Source organism: Equus caballus, chromosome 8 (genome assembly GCF_041296265.1).
Source record: "Equus caballus isolate H_3958 breed thoroughbred chromosome 8, TB-T2T, whole genome shotgun sequence".
NCBI lineage: Eukaryota > Metazoa > Chordata > Mammalia > Perissodactyla > Equidae > Equus > Equus caballus.
Window position 1 is genome coordinate 51,388,154 of NC_091691.1, and position 16,502 is coordinate 51,404,655.

The 16,502-nt window shown below is 40.9% G+C and overlaps 1 protein-coding gene across 1 annotated transcript in view; it reads left to right on the forward strand.

Annotated features, from left to right (window-relative positions):
- The first annotated feature begins 3,213 nt into the window (after window positions 1-3,213).
- The window catches only part of SMCHD1 (structural maintenance of chromosomes flexible hinge domain containing 1), a 137,500-nt gene continuing 124,211 nt past the window's right edge, over window positions 3,214-16,502 (forward strand). The window contains exons 1-3 of the mRNA XM_023647549.2: window positions 3,214-4,214; window positions 11,766-11,841; window positions 12,481-12,642. Of these exons, the coding sequence (XP_023503317.1) occupies window positions 4,038-4,214; window positions 11,766-11,841; window positions 12,481-12,642 (415 nt within the window). The 5' untranslated portion in view covers window positions 3,214-4,037. The remainder of the gene's footprint in view (window positions 4,215-11,765; window positions 11,842-12,480; window positions 12,643-16,502) is intronic.

Genomic DNA, 16,502 nt, shown 5'->3' on the forward strand with positions numbered 1-16,502 from the left:
ACAGAAGGAAAAAAATACCTCACATTTCAGTATAGAGATTTCTTTAGTAATAAAGAGATGCCATCTTGGGAGGGGCATACTGGGGCCTTCAAAGTATTAGGAATGCTTTTTCTTAAGTTGGGTGGTAGCTACATGTGTTTGTCTTTTAACAGATATTTAGATTATATATACTCTTTTGTATGGAATATTTTATGATATAAAAATGTAAAAACAGATTGGCCAGGAAAATGTAAAGTTTTTGTAGAACTTCTGGCAATTCAAGAACTCAATAAATGCTACGTATCATATTTCATACATAAAGAAAAAATTCGACTACACGGACTTTTGAAGGAAAAATAATCAGTACTTTATAACCAAAAAGTAGAACCACAACCAATGAATTTAAAAATTTTAAGGTGTTCTATTCAAAGTTAGTTTCTTAAGTGATATGGAAATGAAAGCTAATGTATCAGGAGAAAGTTGGTAAAGGCTTGTATCCCTAGAGATATATTTTGAGATATTAACATATTTTAACACTTTTTTCTTTCTTTGATTTTCCCTTAACCAACCCCCACCAACTCCCTACTCCAATTCAAGAAAATAGCAGGCTGCATGCTTTCTTGTCTCAGGGGAACTTTGTCACAGGCTATTATTTTGGTAGCTCCCAAAGAATCACGTCCTCCTCTTCAATCTAGGATGGCCCTGTGACCTGCTTTAACCAACAGAGTGTGGCAGAAGCAATGATGTTTCAATTCAAGTCCGAAACCTTAAGAAGGTCTGCAAGTTCCCACTTTTGTGCTCTAGGGGAAGCTAGCCACCACGTAAGAAGTCTGACTACCCTAAGACCGTCTCTCTGTGAGAATTTCAACCTAGCTCTGTGGAGAGGCATGGGAAAGAGACCTGAAGGTCCTGGCCAGCAGCTCCAGCAGAGCTCCCAGCCAACAACCAGCACCAATTTGCCAGCCATGTAAGAGTAAGGCATCTTGGAAGTGACTCCTCTAAGAACTGCCAGGCTGTTACCATGTGGAGCAGAGAAGATCCAGTTCCACCAAGCCCTGCCCAGATTGGAGAATCATGAGCTAGTAAAGAAAATGATTGTTGTTTTAAGCCACTAGGGGTTTTTTTGGTTTTGTTTTGCTTGAGGAAGATTCACTCTGAGCTAACATTTGGGCCAATCTTTCTCTATGTTGTATGTGAGTCACTGCCACAGCATGGCTGCTGATGAGTGGTGTAGGTCTGTGCCTGGGAAATGAACCCAGGCCACTGGAGTGGAGCATGCCAAACTTAACCACTAGACCACAGGGCCAGCCCTAAGGCACTATGTTTTGAGGTAATTTGTTATATAGCAATTGATAACTGAAACAGGGTACAGGATAGAAAAGATGCTTTCCTCCTGGGAACATTTTTTCTAAAAACCTAAGCTCTTAGGGGAATGCAGAGGGTTTTGGAGAGGGGACAGAAATGAGAAAAGGACTTATAGGCATTGATAGAGTGCCTTGAAGAAAGATGAAGAGAGCAGGATTTTCTCCAGATTAAAAAAGATTCCGTTTAGGCTGGTATGTAGAGATGGTCCTCCATACTCCCCTAAAGAGCTCTATAGTATATCTAGGCAGATAGGATCAAAAGAAGTCTTCCAAGTGATTCCCCTGTCCCAAGTGGCACCAAAGCAACAGGTAGCCACCAGATCTAAAGAGGCCATGTAGACATGGATGAGCCTCTCCTCCAGCACCCAGAGCTTGGAACTTGTTAAAATTGCCCTTTTTTCTAGGTATTTTTATTTGGGGAAATTTAATCTCATCAGCAAATCCTAACAAGACTGCATTTTCATCCCTTCTTTCTGCCAACTATCCTATATCTGTAATACTTTTTCAGACTGGTCTCATCACAGTACACAGGTGTCAGTGCTACCCTCTAAATCAGCAGGGCGTTCTGTAAGCTTCTCTCTACTGCAGGAGGGCACACTCAGGGGCGTGGCCATGTGAGTAACTTCCGCCAATGATATCAGCAAACATGATGCAAGCAGGGTTTTGATAGGCACTTGCACACTGGAGATTTTCTTTTGAAATTCTGTGACAGCCAAGTAAGAAACCAAGATATCTTATTAAAGATGCCTAATAGAGGAGAGTTGAGCATCAGTTCTCAACAACCTCAGCCAAACACCAGCCATGTGAGTCAGACCATCATGGACCATCAAGGCCATCACGCTGCCAGGTGACAGCTGCTGTACATGTGATCTCAAGTGAGACAACAGAACTGCCAGGTTAAGCTCAGCCCAAGTTACAGAATCACAAACAAATAAATGGTTCCTATTTGAAGCCACTAAGTTTTTTCAGCGTAAAACTATTTACTGACCATTATTCACCAATATTTACAATAAAGTAAGCAATATACACTTGGATAACATTCTGATTACAAAGTTACTGTTTTTCCTGACTTCTGCTGAACCAGTAACACAAATAGTGAAAAGATTGAGCCTACATGTAAGGAATGGATTGGGTAAAGAAAAAATATGCAGATCAATAGTTTAGACTGCAAAAGTTTGTTCACGTATTCATGCTACTAGGACCTAAACAGCAACATCTCTAATCATCTAATTAGTTTCATGAACAAAAACATTCTGTGAATCATGATCTTTTAGTCAAATACAGCACAAGGATTTCAACTTTTCTTAACGGAATGATTCTCTAGAAGGAACTTTGAAATGCCCATTTTTACACTACCAACCACCTCCCCACCCAGATGAAGAAACTGAATAAATACTGGGTGCTTAATTTTTACATGTCACTCCCAAGTACAAAATGTTCGCTAAATATTTTTAAGAATTGGAGAATAAATGACTAAACCTAGTTCTCCAACAATGACATTACTTGTCGTTGAGTTAGGGCACTAGATAAGGATGCCCAAGATGAGGATATTTAATGAAACGCAAAGGCTGTTTCTGAAAGCGTACTATGTTACGCAGTTTGCGAACATTAATTGAATCCTAACAACTCTTTGGCGTAGGTGTTATTCACAGTTTTCAGCAACAAGACGGCAGCGGTGGGGTTGAGGACTGCGTGGTGGGAAGACTCGGAGGTCGGGACCCCCCGGCGGCCGGAAGGCCGTCCGGGCTACGGGACCCTCCGGGGCCACCTGAAGGAGGCCGCGGGGACGTCAGAAAACCTCGGCTCGGACGTTCTCAGGGGCTAGCTTTGTCTCGACGGCCCACACTGGAGCCCACATGGAACCACTAGGAAATAAGGTGGCAACGGGGGCGCAGGGTCTCTTGGCGTCTGTTTCCTCCGCGTGGGGACCCGAGTGCTCCCTGCAGGGAACGCTTCCCGCCGCCGCGTTCACGCAACCCGGCTGCGCTGGGGGCACTGCCGGCGCGGCGCCGGGACCTCGAGGCGGGCTGACTCGGTCGGGGTCATGGCAAGGCGGGAAGGGACCGGGACCCTAGCGGCCGGGAGAAAACAGTCGCTCAGCAGACTCTCGCCGCCGCTCCCGGGGCTGGCTCTCCCGCCTCAGCTACAGGATCGCCCCCCAGAGCGCAGGCGCGCCCGCGAAGGCCCGCGCTTCCCTCCAACTTCGCGAGGGCGAAAGGGGCGGGCCCGGGCTCCGAGAGCCGGGCCCGAAGCCCCGCCCCGCCCCGCGCGGCATGCCGGATTCGCCCCGCCTCCTCCGCGCCGCGGGCGGCCCCTCTTCTTCCTGCGCCACAGTCCCCGGCGGCGGCCCTGGTTACCGGTCGCGCTGCGAGGCTCGTGTGGGCTGCGGCGGGCGCGGGTCCGGGCCCTGCGAGGAGCGCGCCGCGCGCCCCCTCCTCCCCGGCAGCGGCTGGCCGCGGAAGTGACGTGGTGCACGGGCAGGAGCTCGTTTGAATCGGTTCCCGGGTGATCCTCGCGCCTGGCGCTGCTCGGTCGCCGCCGCCGCGGCCGAGGGAGGAGCTGCAGCGCGCCGGGGTTGAGGCCTCGCGCAGCCCCGGGGGCTGGAGCTGTAGGCGCCGCGCGGAGCCCGCACCTCGGCCCTGAGCGCGGCGGCCGCGGCCGTCGGCGCTGCTGTTTTTTCTCCTTTCCCCCAATATGGCAGCGGCGGGCGGCGGCGGGCCCTCGGTGGGGACTGGAGAGGGCGGCGGCGGCGACGGCTACAGGACAGTGTACTTGTTTGACCGGCGCGAGAAGGAGTCCGAGCTCGGGGACCGGGTGCTGAAGGTCGGGGAGGGCTCGGACTACGCGGGGTTCCGCGCCTCCGTGTGTCAGGTACGCGAAGGGGCGAGGGAGGGATGCGCGAGCGGTCTCGCGCTTGGGAGGGTGACCAGAAGCCCAAGTTGCTCACCAAGGGCAATAAACCTGTCACCCGACCCTGGCCCTGCGGCCTTGGCTTCTCTCTCCCGGCTGCCCGCCATGCCCGTGGCCTGGCAGCAGGAAGCCTTGGGCCAGTCCCGGCCCCGGCCTCGGGGTGCGGAGCCGGCCCCTCCGCCGGCCTCCCCCCGCCCCTTTTACGGGGGGTCTTGCTGCCCAGGGTCTCATTGGCCCGCGGCGACCTTAGTACTCTAAGCCGTACAGCTCATCCTCCAGTAGTGAAAGCCACTTGTGTCTCTTCCGTGTGGAACTTTGTTTCAAGGAAGAGAGCAGAGTTAGACCCGATGGCTCTCCTCGGAGTGTTGCGATGCTTGGAAGTTGTGAGATTCCTGGAGTGGATGTGCCTTAGGTTGCTTAAGTGATGCGGTCGTTTCCCGGGGCGCCCTGTCAAGAGGGTTTGCGGGCCCACCCTGGCGGGGCCTTGCGAGGTGGAAACAGTTGTCCAGGTCAGCTTCTCAGGTGGAGCTGCCCTTGTGCTTTTCGCCGCTCTAGCCCTTGGGAGTTCCTGAACTGACTCGAAGGGTGTCCGTGGGTAGCTGTGGAACACCAGAGAAGGGCGCATCTCTCGACTATATTAGTTTGCTTTGAAAATTAATGACTGTGTAGGAAAACCTACTTTAAACTGTGAAGTATTTTATAGCTATGGGTGGTGGTGCCTGAGCTGTAAAGAACGGGTGTTGTCATGCCCTGCCTTAACCCCATGAGGTTCTTTTGAAGCTGTGAAGAACATTTAGCTTCCAAGGAAAGAAAACTTTGGGTGAAGCAGTGTTTTAACTTGAGTAGGCTGATGATTTAGTACTGTTCTGGAGACAGAACTCTGTATCGTTGCTGAATTGATTGAAATCCGAAGACTCTCAGAATAAAAGAGACTTCAGAGCAAGGACTTTGATTTGTTCCCAGGTGTATTCCCGTGTCTAGAACTGTGCCTGGCACATAGTAATTGCTTAAAATACAATGAATAATTTGAATGAAGACAGAAATGTATGAACTCGGAAGTTCATTCTGTGCCTGGATATAGCAGAGTCCTGTGTGTTAGAAAGTTGGGTGAATGCTCATCTTTTTTGATGATTGTTTTGTATTCAAAACCATCCCAAACAAAAAGGAAACTCTTTATGTTTATTATTTTTATTGTAAAAAAATCAGCACATTAAAGAAACTATGGAGCCAGAGGGAAAAATAAACCTTCACTCACTGTAAAATTTATAACCACTGTTAGCACTTGGAGTAATTTCTTTGCGTCGTTATCCCTACTTTTTTAGTAGATGTAATACATGTTTATATTTTACTTTTTTCCACTTAATATTGTCAATATTTTTCTATTTTAACGCAGCTCTTCATAATCGAAGTTTGAAATGATCTGTTTAGTACCCTGTTTGCATAACCAAATCTCTCCTTTTTGTCGACATTCACGTTACTTTCAATTTTAAGTAATACCGTGATAAACATCTTTGAACCCATAGTCTTTTTTATGTCTTTATTTTTCTTTAGTTTAGAATCTGAGAAGTGAAATTCCTGGATCAAAGGTCAGGAACATTTTCAAAGCTCTTGATACCTGTTTTTAAATAGCTTTTCAAAAAGGTTGTAGTAATCTGCCCTCCCTCTAGAAATAAATTCTCCCCTGTGAGAAGTCTCAGTAACACTGTTGGATTGCTAGAAGTATTAGTAGGCTTTATTACAGAGGTGGAAAGTCACTTGTGGAGATGCTGACTCACTTAAGTAAAACAGTACAGTCAAATTCGGATTCAAACCCAGAACCCCTATTCTTTGTGTTGTACCACTCTGCCTCAAATGAAGTTCTTTGTTATAGCGAACAGATAGATTTATTCCATTCCTTCGATATTTTAACTTGAAAACTAAAGAGAATATTTTCTTTGACTAATTCTTTTCCTCTTTCTTCTTGCTTTTTCCTGCTAGAACAGACGAAGGTTAAATTTAATTAGCAGTGAGAGGGAAGAACTAGTAAGAAAAAAAACGGAAGCCTAGCTTTTATTTTTGAGTATTTACTTTTTAAAGCATCATTAGATTATTCCACCTAATCCCCTAACCAGGTCTCCATTACACACGTGAAAAACTGAATTAAGTTACTGACTTAAATCCAACATTATACAGTTAATAAGCAGTGAAACTGGGATTGGAATCTAGGTCTATTTGATTCTAAAGCTTGTGTTTTTCTGAAAAAAAAAAAAAAAAAAAACCCTCCACAGTGCTCATACTGTTTACTAAAGTCTTCATTTTCCTTTTTAGGCAAGGAGGCAAAATAGTGCACTAAATTAAAGTTTTTCATTAAAACTTAAACCAGTAAGTGTTTCTAGTGCTAGAAAGTATTATGGATCCTAAACGGTTATTTGGGGAAAGCTCACCTTAGGGAAAAAGGGAGCAATCAAGAGGAAGGAAGAGGAAAGGGCAGATCTGGAAGAATTCCTTAGACGTTTTATAAGCAGCTATTAACTCACCTGAGCGCTTGTGACCTTGCAGAATCAAAGATTAGAAATGCTTCATTTGGCTAGTTCTTAAGTATGCCCAGACATAAGTCCCATATATGCAATCCCTCCTCTCCACCTCCAATTTTGAGAAAATGGCTACTTTTTCTGTTGCGTGGTTCCACTATACCTTGTTATCCTACCATGGCACTCGTTATACCGTTGTACTTTGTAAAAACACCGTATGCTTCTTGAGGGCCCAAGCCATACCTAATAGTTTGTTTATAACTGTTTAGTTTAATGAATTGGTCTCTTCCTTCAAAAAAACATTTGTACATAGGGGTACATAATGTTAAAAATTCCAAAAGATGAAAAAGTAAAAGAAGATATATGTAGGAGAAAATAGTAACCTGAGGAGACTTAAGAAATGGGAGTTTTCTCCTTAGATTCCGCACAAATCCTGAATGATAAAGTGGGCAACATCCTTACAGGAAGGAAAGGCTACTTCTTATCTTGTCCTTTAGTGCAAGATAGGATGTGTGTTGTTTAGGGTAGTGCAAACTGCTTTAACCAGTAACCACCCAAATTTTTGTGGAGGTTTTTTGCTCCAGTGCGGTGTGGGTGTTCCTAGTCTGAGAGTGATTCAGGGGCAGAGCCATTGGATATAATGCCAGAGCAATGCACTGAGGTATATAGTTTCTGACTGACTTAACCCATGGGTGAAATTTAAAATATTTGAAGATTTTATGGACTGCAAGTTAGTTAGCTCTTCAGAAAAACACAAAAAATTGGCTTTTTTTTTTTTTTTTGAGGAAGATTAGCCCTGAGCTAGCTGCTGCCAATCCTCCTCTTTTTGCTGAGGAACACTGATCCTGAGCTAACATTTATGCCCATCTTTCTCTACTTTATATGTGGGACACCTACCACAGCATGGCTTGCCAAGCAGTGCCATGTCCACACCTGGGATCTGGACCGGTGAACCCCGGGCCGCTGAAGCAGAACGTGTTGCACTTAACCGCTCCACCACCAGGCCAGGTCCCCAAAAATTGGCTTTTAAGAGGAGTTGGGTAGCAGGTAGTTTGAACCTGACCTAAAGACATGGAGGGCAGGTACTTTGTGTTATTCATTCAAGATAGATCCATGTGCTTTAACAATTAACTCCCCAAAAAAGTGGGATTGAAGTGCTGTTATAAAAATGAAAAAGCCTAATCAAGACCCTTGCCCAAATAGAATGTTATCCTACTTTCATATAGAGAAAGACAGAGGAAGTACTGTTATCTGTATTCAAGGCCAGGTGACTACAAATATGTGAAAGCTTTAGTTTTCATCTGATAAGAGAGATTTTAGACCAAAAACGTGGAGAGAGAAGAGTATGACGTCTTGAGTAAAAGCATAATGAATAGGGGCCGGCCCTGTGGCCCAGTGGTTAAGTTTGCGTGCTCTGCTTTGACGACACTGGGTTTCGCTGGCCCAGGGTTTCGCTGGTTCGGATCCTGGGCGCAGACATGGCACCGCTCATCAGGCCGTGCTGAGGTCGTGTCCCACATGTCACAACTAGAAGGACCCACAACTAAAATATACAACTACGTACTGGGGGGATTTGGGGAGAAAAAGCAAAAAAAAAAAAAAAAAGAAAGATTGGCAACAGTTGTTAGCTCAGGTGCTAATCTTTAAAAAAAAAGCATAATGAGTAATGTAAAAATACTGAATTTGTCAAACATATGAGCTATAAGATATTTAGGAAAATTATGAATTCAACAAAATTTTTATACAGAATTATACATAAAGCAATGGAAACAAAAGGTAGCTTATGTATCTTAATTGAATAATAGAATTATGGAGAGATTGCATGGAGTAATTAGATGTAAACACTTTTAGATGTACACAGATCTTAAAAATTCAATTTGGGACATAGTTTTTCAGTAACTATAAAAACAAAATTTGTAGTACAGGATGCTTAAGTACATGATCTAACAGTTGGGATATTGTAGAAATAAAGTAGCAGTGAACTAAAAAATAAAGACTGTCATGATTATACAAAATCCTAATAAAGATCTGTAAAGACAATTTTTATGTCTCTTAAGCAAATAGAACCTTTTCCCTGTTAATGTCCATGACTTCATTTCTCTAAAGTGGAATTGCATAGGATATAACTATCTTTAATTTTACTAAAGTATGCAATGTTGCTTTTTGGTACGGTTTTACTGATTTTCAGTCCTATCAGCAATGTGTAAGGTCCACTTTCCCTATATGGAGACCTACACTTAATGTTATCAGGACTTAAAATTTTTGTCAGCCTCATGGGAATGATAATCAAATTGTTTTAATTTTTCTGGTAGCTAGTGAGGATGAGCATCTTTTCATGTTTTCTAGTTTTTCTCTTAATGGCTTGCACTTTTTGTATATTTTCAGAAATTGTTTTCTCTGTCCTCAAAATTGTTCCACTTTTTCTCTACAATTTTTGATAATATTCAACTGCTTTAATTCTCTTAGAATTTATTTTTGTGTGTATTGAGATGGAGATTTTTTTAATCTATGTCTATGCATTTAACTGGTTGTCTCAGAATCATTCATTGACTGGTCTATTCTTTCACTACTAATTTGTAATGTCACCTCTATTTGCCAAGCTCCCCATGTATATATGTATGGGTCTGTTTTAGGGTCCTCTCTTCTCTTCCACTGGTCTGTTATAGTATATTTTAAAGTAGAAATTTTTCTTAAACTTCAAACATGTATGAAGAGATAATAGTGTAATGAACCCACCTATGCTCATCACTCAGTTTCGACAGTTAGCACGTATTTACCACACCAGCATCATTTTTGTCTTTTTTAGCACATTCCAGGTTTGCTTTGCTCCTATATATTTCAGCATGCATTTCTGTTATTATACCATCAAAATTAAATTTTTTTCTTTTTCTTTTTTGAGGAAGATCAGCCCTGAGCTAACTTCTGCCACCAATCCTCCTCTTTTTGCTGAGGAAGACTGGCCCTGAGCTAACATCCATGCCCATCTTCCTCTGCTTTATATGTGAGACGCCTCCCACAGCATGGCTTGCCAAGCGGTGCTATGTCCACACCCGGGATCTGAACTGGCAGACCATGGACTGCCAAAGTGGAATGTGTGCACTTAACTGTTGTGCCATTGGGCCAGCCCTAAAATTTTTTTAATATTATGTAATAGCTCAGTCTATATTCAGATTTCTCTGATTGTCTCAAAAATGTCTTTTTATAGATGGTTTGCTTAAATCAGGATACCAATCCTCATATTAAACTTTTTAATGTTTCTTAATTCTTTTAAAATTTAGAGCATTTGAGCAAAACCCTCTTCCCCTAGTCTCTTTTTAGTTTTTCTTGGTGTTGACCTGTTGAAGAAATCAAGTAGGTTTGTCTTTACTATTGTACATTCTGGATTTGTCTGCTCCTTTATAGTGTAATTTAACTTGTTCTATCTCCATATATCGTATAAACTAGAAGTTGTTTTTAAAGGCTTGTGATGAAGATTTAGGTTCAACTTCTTTAGGGTGGGGAGGCAAAGAATTCATAGGTGGTGCTGGTACTTTGTATTACATGACATCAGAAAGCATGTAATGTGTGGATTCTTCACCCACTCTTAGCAATGCTAAGATTGAATTAGTGGGATTCAGGTGGTTTCAACTGGATCCCTCCATAATAAAGTTTTGATCTGATAATTCATCCATTGATGGTGATATTCTGATTGTCATTCCCCCTGTATTGTTAGCTGAAATTCTTTAAAGAAAACTTTACCTCATCGACTAGAGCTCTTTGGTTATCCTGAAATATGGTTGGTATAAGGAAGTGGGATCAATGCTTTTATTCTTTCCCTTTAATTTGTCCGTGTTCAGAGTAAGGAGTGGGTGCCTTAGTTTCAGTGACAAATAAAGGTTTTTAGTATCATTATTGAAGACTTAAGTATCATTAGTCTAGATGTTTTTAGTTGTCTTTGGTGGTAAGATTGGTCTAGATTAACTAGTCTTATTGTTAGCTGAAGCACAAGTCAGTCTTTTCTGTTGTTTGTACATTGTTGTACAGTCATCCCTTGGTATCCGTGGGCGATTTGTTCCAGGATGCCCGAATCTGTAGATGCTCAGGTTCCTTAATATGAAAATGGTATAGTACAATGAATACAGCTGGCCCTCCATATTTGTGGGTTGTGAACGTGTGGATATAGTGGGCTGGCGGTTTTGTTTAATTTTAGAAAGAGCATGTATCTTTTAATTTTAAAGATACATAAAATTTTAATCGTGTTAACTCATTTTTCTAATTCTCATATTTTGGTTAGTTGTGAAATTTCAGTTTTTCGTATATTCATTGGTCATTTGTTTGTATTTTCTCCTTTTGATTGTTAATGTCTTTTCACTTTTTCTCTTATTGGTCTTCACCTTGATTGATAAAGGCTTTTTTCTCCTATGGATGCTAATTCTTTGTCTCCTGTTGCACTTCCCCCCCATAATTTATAATTTGCCATAATTTTTTGAAGTTGTTCTTTTTGAAGGGGTTATAATAGATATAAAGATTCTTTAATGTAAATATCTTGCATAGCATGGCTATCCTTATGTCGGTGTTATAAAATATTAACCTCTATTTATTCTGGTACTTTAGTTTTTACATATTTAAATGTTTAATCTGTATGAACATAATTGTTATGTTAATACTTTGCTCCAAATAAGTTTACTTATATATTGACATGAAATAATATGTCTTTGTCTGGGAGTCCCCTGCTGATGTTAAAACCCTTTCAAAATGTCCCACCTAATCACTCATGTTCCTAGGTGGCATATAATAGGAGAAAAAGCAACCTTGTTAAGCAAATAGGTGTTTATGGATAGATTTGTGCTTAATTATGCAAAGGCAAAATTTAAAAATATCAAGACTTGAATTTCTTAGATAAATGTTTTAATTGTTACAAGATTATAATATACTATCAGTATTTTCATATTTTTGTAAACTTTGAATAGTGCATTTATTTCCTTTGAATAATAATTGATTTTATTCCTATTATTTTGGATAGACACTTGGCATTTCACCTGAAGAGAAATTTGTTATTACAACAACAAGTAGGAAAGAAGTTACCTGTGATAATTTTGGTAAGCAATGTTAAGTTCATGCTTTTATATTTAATGTGTTCTAGTACATCATAGGGCAATAACGATTTTATTACATAGGTAAGCTTCTAAAAACTATTGATGATTTTGGTTACTTTGTTGGCATGCGGAGAGGTAACTGGCTATATGTGCACAGTTCGTGTAGAGGTCATATTTTTCGAGCAAGACGACAGAACTGTTTATCATTTATGGGTACAGAGGATGAGATGTTGCCCAACTTAGCCACAGGTCTTCTTTGTGGGCCCTCAAACAGCTTCGAGTCTTTCATTATCTTTTTTTATCCAATTCGATTCTAAGACCTGCTGGTTTTTCATGCCTCATTCCTTTTGAATTTAGCCATTTGTCTCCATTCATGTTGATACCACTCTAAAGTATTTTCTCATCTTACTTCCAGCGATAATTTAGTTTATAAAGAATTGAGTGTTTCAGATGAGTGAAAGTATGTGAGCCTATTCCACTGATCTTTTTAACAAAACACAACTGAATTTATAGATCAATCCAAACATTGATCTATACCATCTTTAAAGTTATTTCATAGATAAAATTTGCATATTCATAATTAAAAATTTATTGTGTTTCTGATACTAACTTAGCACTTAAGGTATTACCTCTTGATTACAGATGAGACTGTTAAAGATGGAGTCACTCTATACCTGCTACAGTCAGTCAATCAGTTACTACAAACAGCTACAAAAGAACGAATTGACTTCCTACCTCACTATGACACACTGGTTAAAAGTGGCATGTATGAATATTATGCAAGTGAAGGACAAAATCCTTTACGTAAGTATTCCATTTATACTAATTTTGATAAACTATTACTCTTCTTTATCCCCTGATCACATGTCCTATTCCTTCACTTTAAAAAAAATTCATTCTACTATGTTAGAAGACTATAACCAGTCTTTGTGAACTTCCTTCCTTCCATCTCTTCATCACGATATATTTCTTTTTCTACCCAAGTTATCTTACTTCAGAGTGAAGATAGATACCTCTCCTTTAAAACTAACCCAGTATTAGAATTTCTTTCTTTTCAACTCATAGGAGATCTGGTACATACACATCTTTCCATATCCTGTATCCTCTCATGATTTATTCTTCCTGGCTTCCTATAGACCTCTCCCAAATGAGAAAATATTTGTTTTACTGTGCACATTGGTATAACTGAGTTGCACAAGTAAGTGGTTTATGTTCTGGTCTTCATTTCTTTATCATTTCCTTCCACCTTTACTGCTTGCCAGTTTTAATCCTCCCTTTGGATTATTTGCTAGTGATCTTTACAAATCAGTTGATTTAGAGAGTCTGGACCGTGCCAAAGTTTTTAATACTACTTTGGTGTTCATTATAAACTTTCTTATTAAAAATATTTTTTCTTGTTGTGTAGGCATTATAGTTTTTAGGAAATTAGAAAATATAGATAAGCAAAAGGAACATAAAGAACATCCATATCTTTACCACCCAGATATAACCACCGCTAACACTTTGGTATTTATCATTTCAGACCTTTTCATATTGTTTAATTCTTTTCCCTTTTAGTGGTTTTATACGATGCATACTTTTTAAACCTACTTTTTAGTTTAAAATCAAATGAGCATCTTTAATGTAAAGGCATACCTGGTCTTTTTTTTTTCAAGGTTGGCCCTGGGGCCGGCCCCGTGGCCGAGTGGTTAAGCTCACACTCTCCACTTTGGCGGCCTGGGGTTTCACTGGTTCAGATCCTGGGTGTGGACGTGGCACCATTTGTCAGGCCATGCTGAGACGGCATCCCACATGTCACAACTAAAAGGACCCACAACTAAAATATACAACTATGTGCTGGAGGGATTTGGGGAGAAAAAGCAAAAAAAAAAAAAAAATTGGCAACAGTTGTTAGCTCAGATGCCAATCTCAAAAAAAAAAAGATTGGCCCTGAGCTAGCATCTGTTGCCAATCTTTTTTTTTTTCCCTTCTTCTCCCCAAACCCCCCTGTACCTAGTTGTATATTCTAGTTGTAGGTCCTTCTGGCTTTACTCTGTGGGACATCGCCTCAGCATGGCTTGATGAATGGTGCTAAGTCTGTGCCCAGGATCTGAACCAGCAAAACCCTGGGCTGCTGTGAAGCAGAGTGCGTGCACTTAGCCACTCGGCCATGGGACTGGCTCCAGGCATACCTGTTTTATTGCACTTCAGGTTTATTGCGCTTGGCAGATATCGTGTTTTTTACAAATTGAAGATTTGTGGCAACCCTGCATTGAGCACGTCTGTTGGCACCATTTTTCCAACAGCATTTGCTCACTTTGTGTCTTTGTGTCACATTTTGGTAATTTCACAATGTTGCAGACTTTTTCATTATTATTGTATTTGTTATGGTGATCTGTGATCAGTGATCTTTGATGTTACTATTGTAATTGTTTTAGGGTGCCATGAACTGTGCCCATATAAGATGGCAAACTTAATTGATAAATGGTGTGTGTGTTCTGACTGCTCCCCTGACTGTCCATTCCCCTGTTTCTCTCTCTCTGCTTGAGCCTCCTATTGCCTGAGACACAACACAATTGGCCTGTTGAAATTAGGCCAATTAATAACCCTACAGTGACGTCTAAGTATTCAGGCAGAAGAAAGAGTCACACATGTCTCACTTTAAATCAAAGGCTAGAAGTGATTAAGCTTAGTGAGGAAGGCATGGAAGGCCGAGATAGGCCAAAAGCTAGGCCTCTTGCACCAAATTAGCCAAGTTCTGAACACAGAGGAAAAGTTCTTGAAGGAAATTAAAAGTGCTGTTCCAGTGAACACACGAGTGATAAGAAAGCAAAACAGCCTTATTGCTGATATGGAGAAAGTTTTAGTGGTCTGGATACAAGATCATACCAGCCACAACATTCCCTTAAGCCAAAGCCTAATCCAGAGCAACGCCCTAACTCTCTTCAATTCTTTGAAGGCTGAGAGAGGTGAGGAAGCTGCAGAAGAAAAGTTTGAAGCTAGCAGAGGTTGGTTCATGAGGTTTAAGGAAAGAAGCTGTCTCCATAACATAAGTGCAAAGTGAAGCAGCAGGTGCTGATGTAGAAGTTGCAGCAAGTTATCCAGAAGATCTAGCTAAGATCATTAATGAAGGGGCTACACTAAATAGCAGATTTTCAGTGTACACAAAACAGCCTTGTATTGAAAGAAGATACCCTCTAGGACTTGCGTAGGTAGAGAGGAGAAGTCAATGCCTGGCTTCAAAGCTTCAAAGGACAGGCTGACTCCCTTGTTAGAGGCTAATGCAGCTGGTGACTTTTAAGTTGCAGCCAATGCTCATTTACCATTTGAAAATTCTAGGGCGCTTAAGAATTATGCTAAATCTACACTGTCTGTGCTCTGTAAATAGAACAACAAAGCCTAGATGACAGCACATCTGTTTACAACGTGGTTTACTGAATGTTTTAAGCCTGCTGTTGAGACCTGCTCAGAAAAAAAGATTACTTTCAAAATATTACTGCTCATTGACAGTGCACCTGGTCACCCAAGAGCTCTGATGGAGATGGTACAAGAAGATTAATGTTGTTTTCATGCCTAATAACACAGCATCCATTCTCCAGCCTGTGGATCGATCAAGGGTTAATTTTGACTTTAAAGTTTTATTATTTAAGAAATACATTTCTTAAGGCTATAGCTGCCATAGATAGTGATTCCTCTGATGGATCTGAGCAAAGTAAATTGAAAACCTTCTGGAAAGGATTCACCATTATAGATGCCATTAAGAACATTCATCATTCATGGGAAGAGGTCCAAATAGCAACCAAACAGGAGTTTGGAAGAAGTTGATTCCAACCCTCATGGATGACTTTGAGGGGTTGAAGACTTCAGTGGAGGAAGTAACTGTAGATGTGGTGGAAATAGCAAGAGAACTAGAATTAGAAGTGGAGTCTGAAGAGGTAACTGAAATGCTGCAATCTCAATAAAACTTAAACAGATGAGGAGTTGTTTCTCATGGATGAGCAAAGAAAGTGGTATCTTGAGGTAGAATTTACTGGTGAAGATGCTGTGAACGTTGTTGAAATGACAACAAAGAATTTAGAATATTATGTAAACTTAGTTGATAAAGCAGTGGCAGAGTTTGAGAGGACTGACTCCAATTTTGAAAGTTCTACTGTGAACGAAATGTTAGGAAACAGCATTGCATGCTGCAGAGAAATGGTTCGTGAAAGGAAGAGTCAATCAATGTGGCAAACTTAAAATTGTTGTCTTATTTTAAGAAATTGCTATAGCCACCCCAGCTTTCAGCAACCACTGCCCTGATCAGTCAGCAGCCATTAACATTGAGGCAAGACCCTCCACCAGCAAAAAGATTACGACTTGCTGAAGGCTCAGATGATAGTTAACATTTTTTAGCAATAGAGTATTTTTTAATTAAGTTGTGTACTTTTTTTTTGTTAGACATAATGCACACTTAATAGACTACAGTATAGTGTGAGCATAACTTTTATATGCACTGGGAAACCAAAAAATTTTTGTGATTCGCTTTATTGCCTTATTTGTTTTATTGTGGTGTGGAACCAACCCTGCAATATCTCCCGCATGTGCCTGTTTATGTCAATATATATTTGTTTTTAGTAGTTACGCAGTATTTGGGACGACAGTTTATTTGAACAATGGCCTATTATTAAATGCTCAGGTTATTTCAA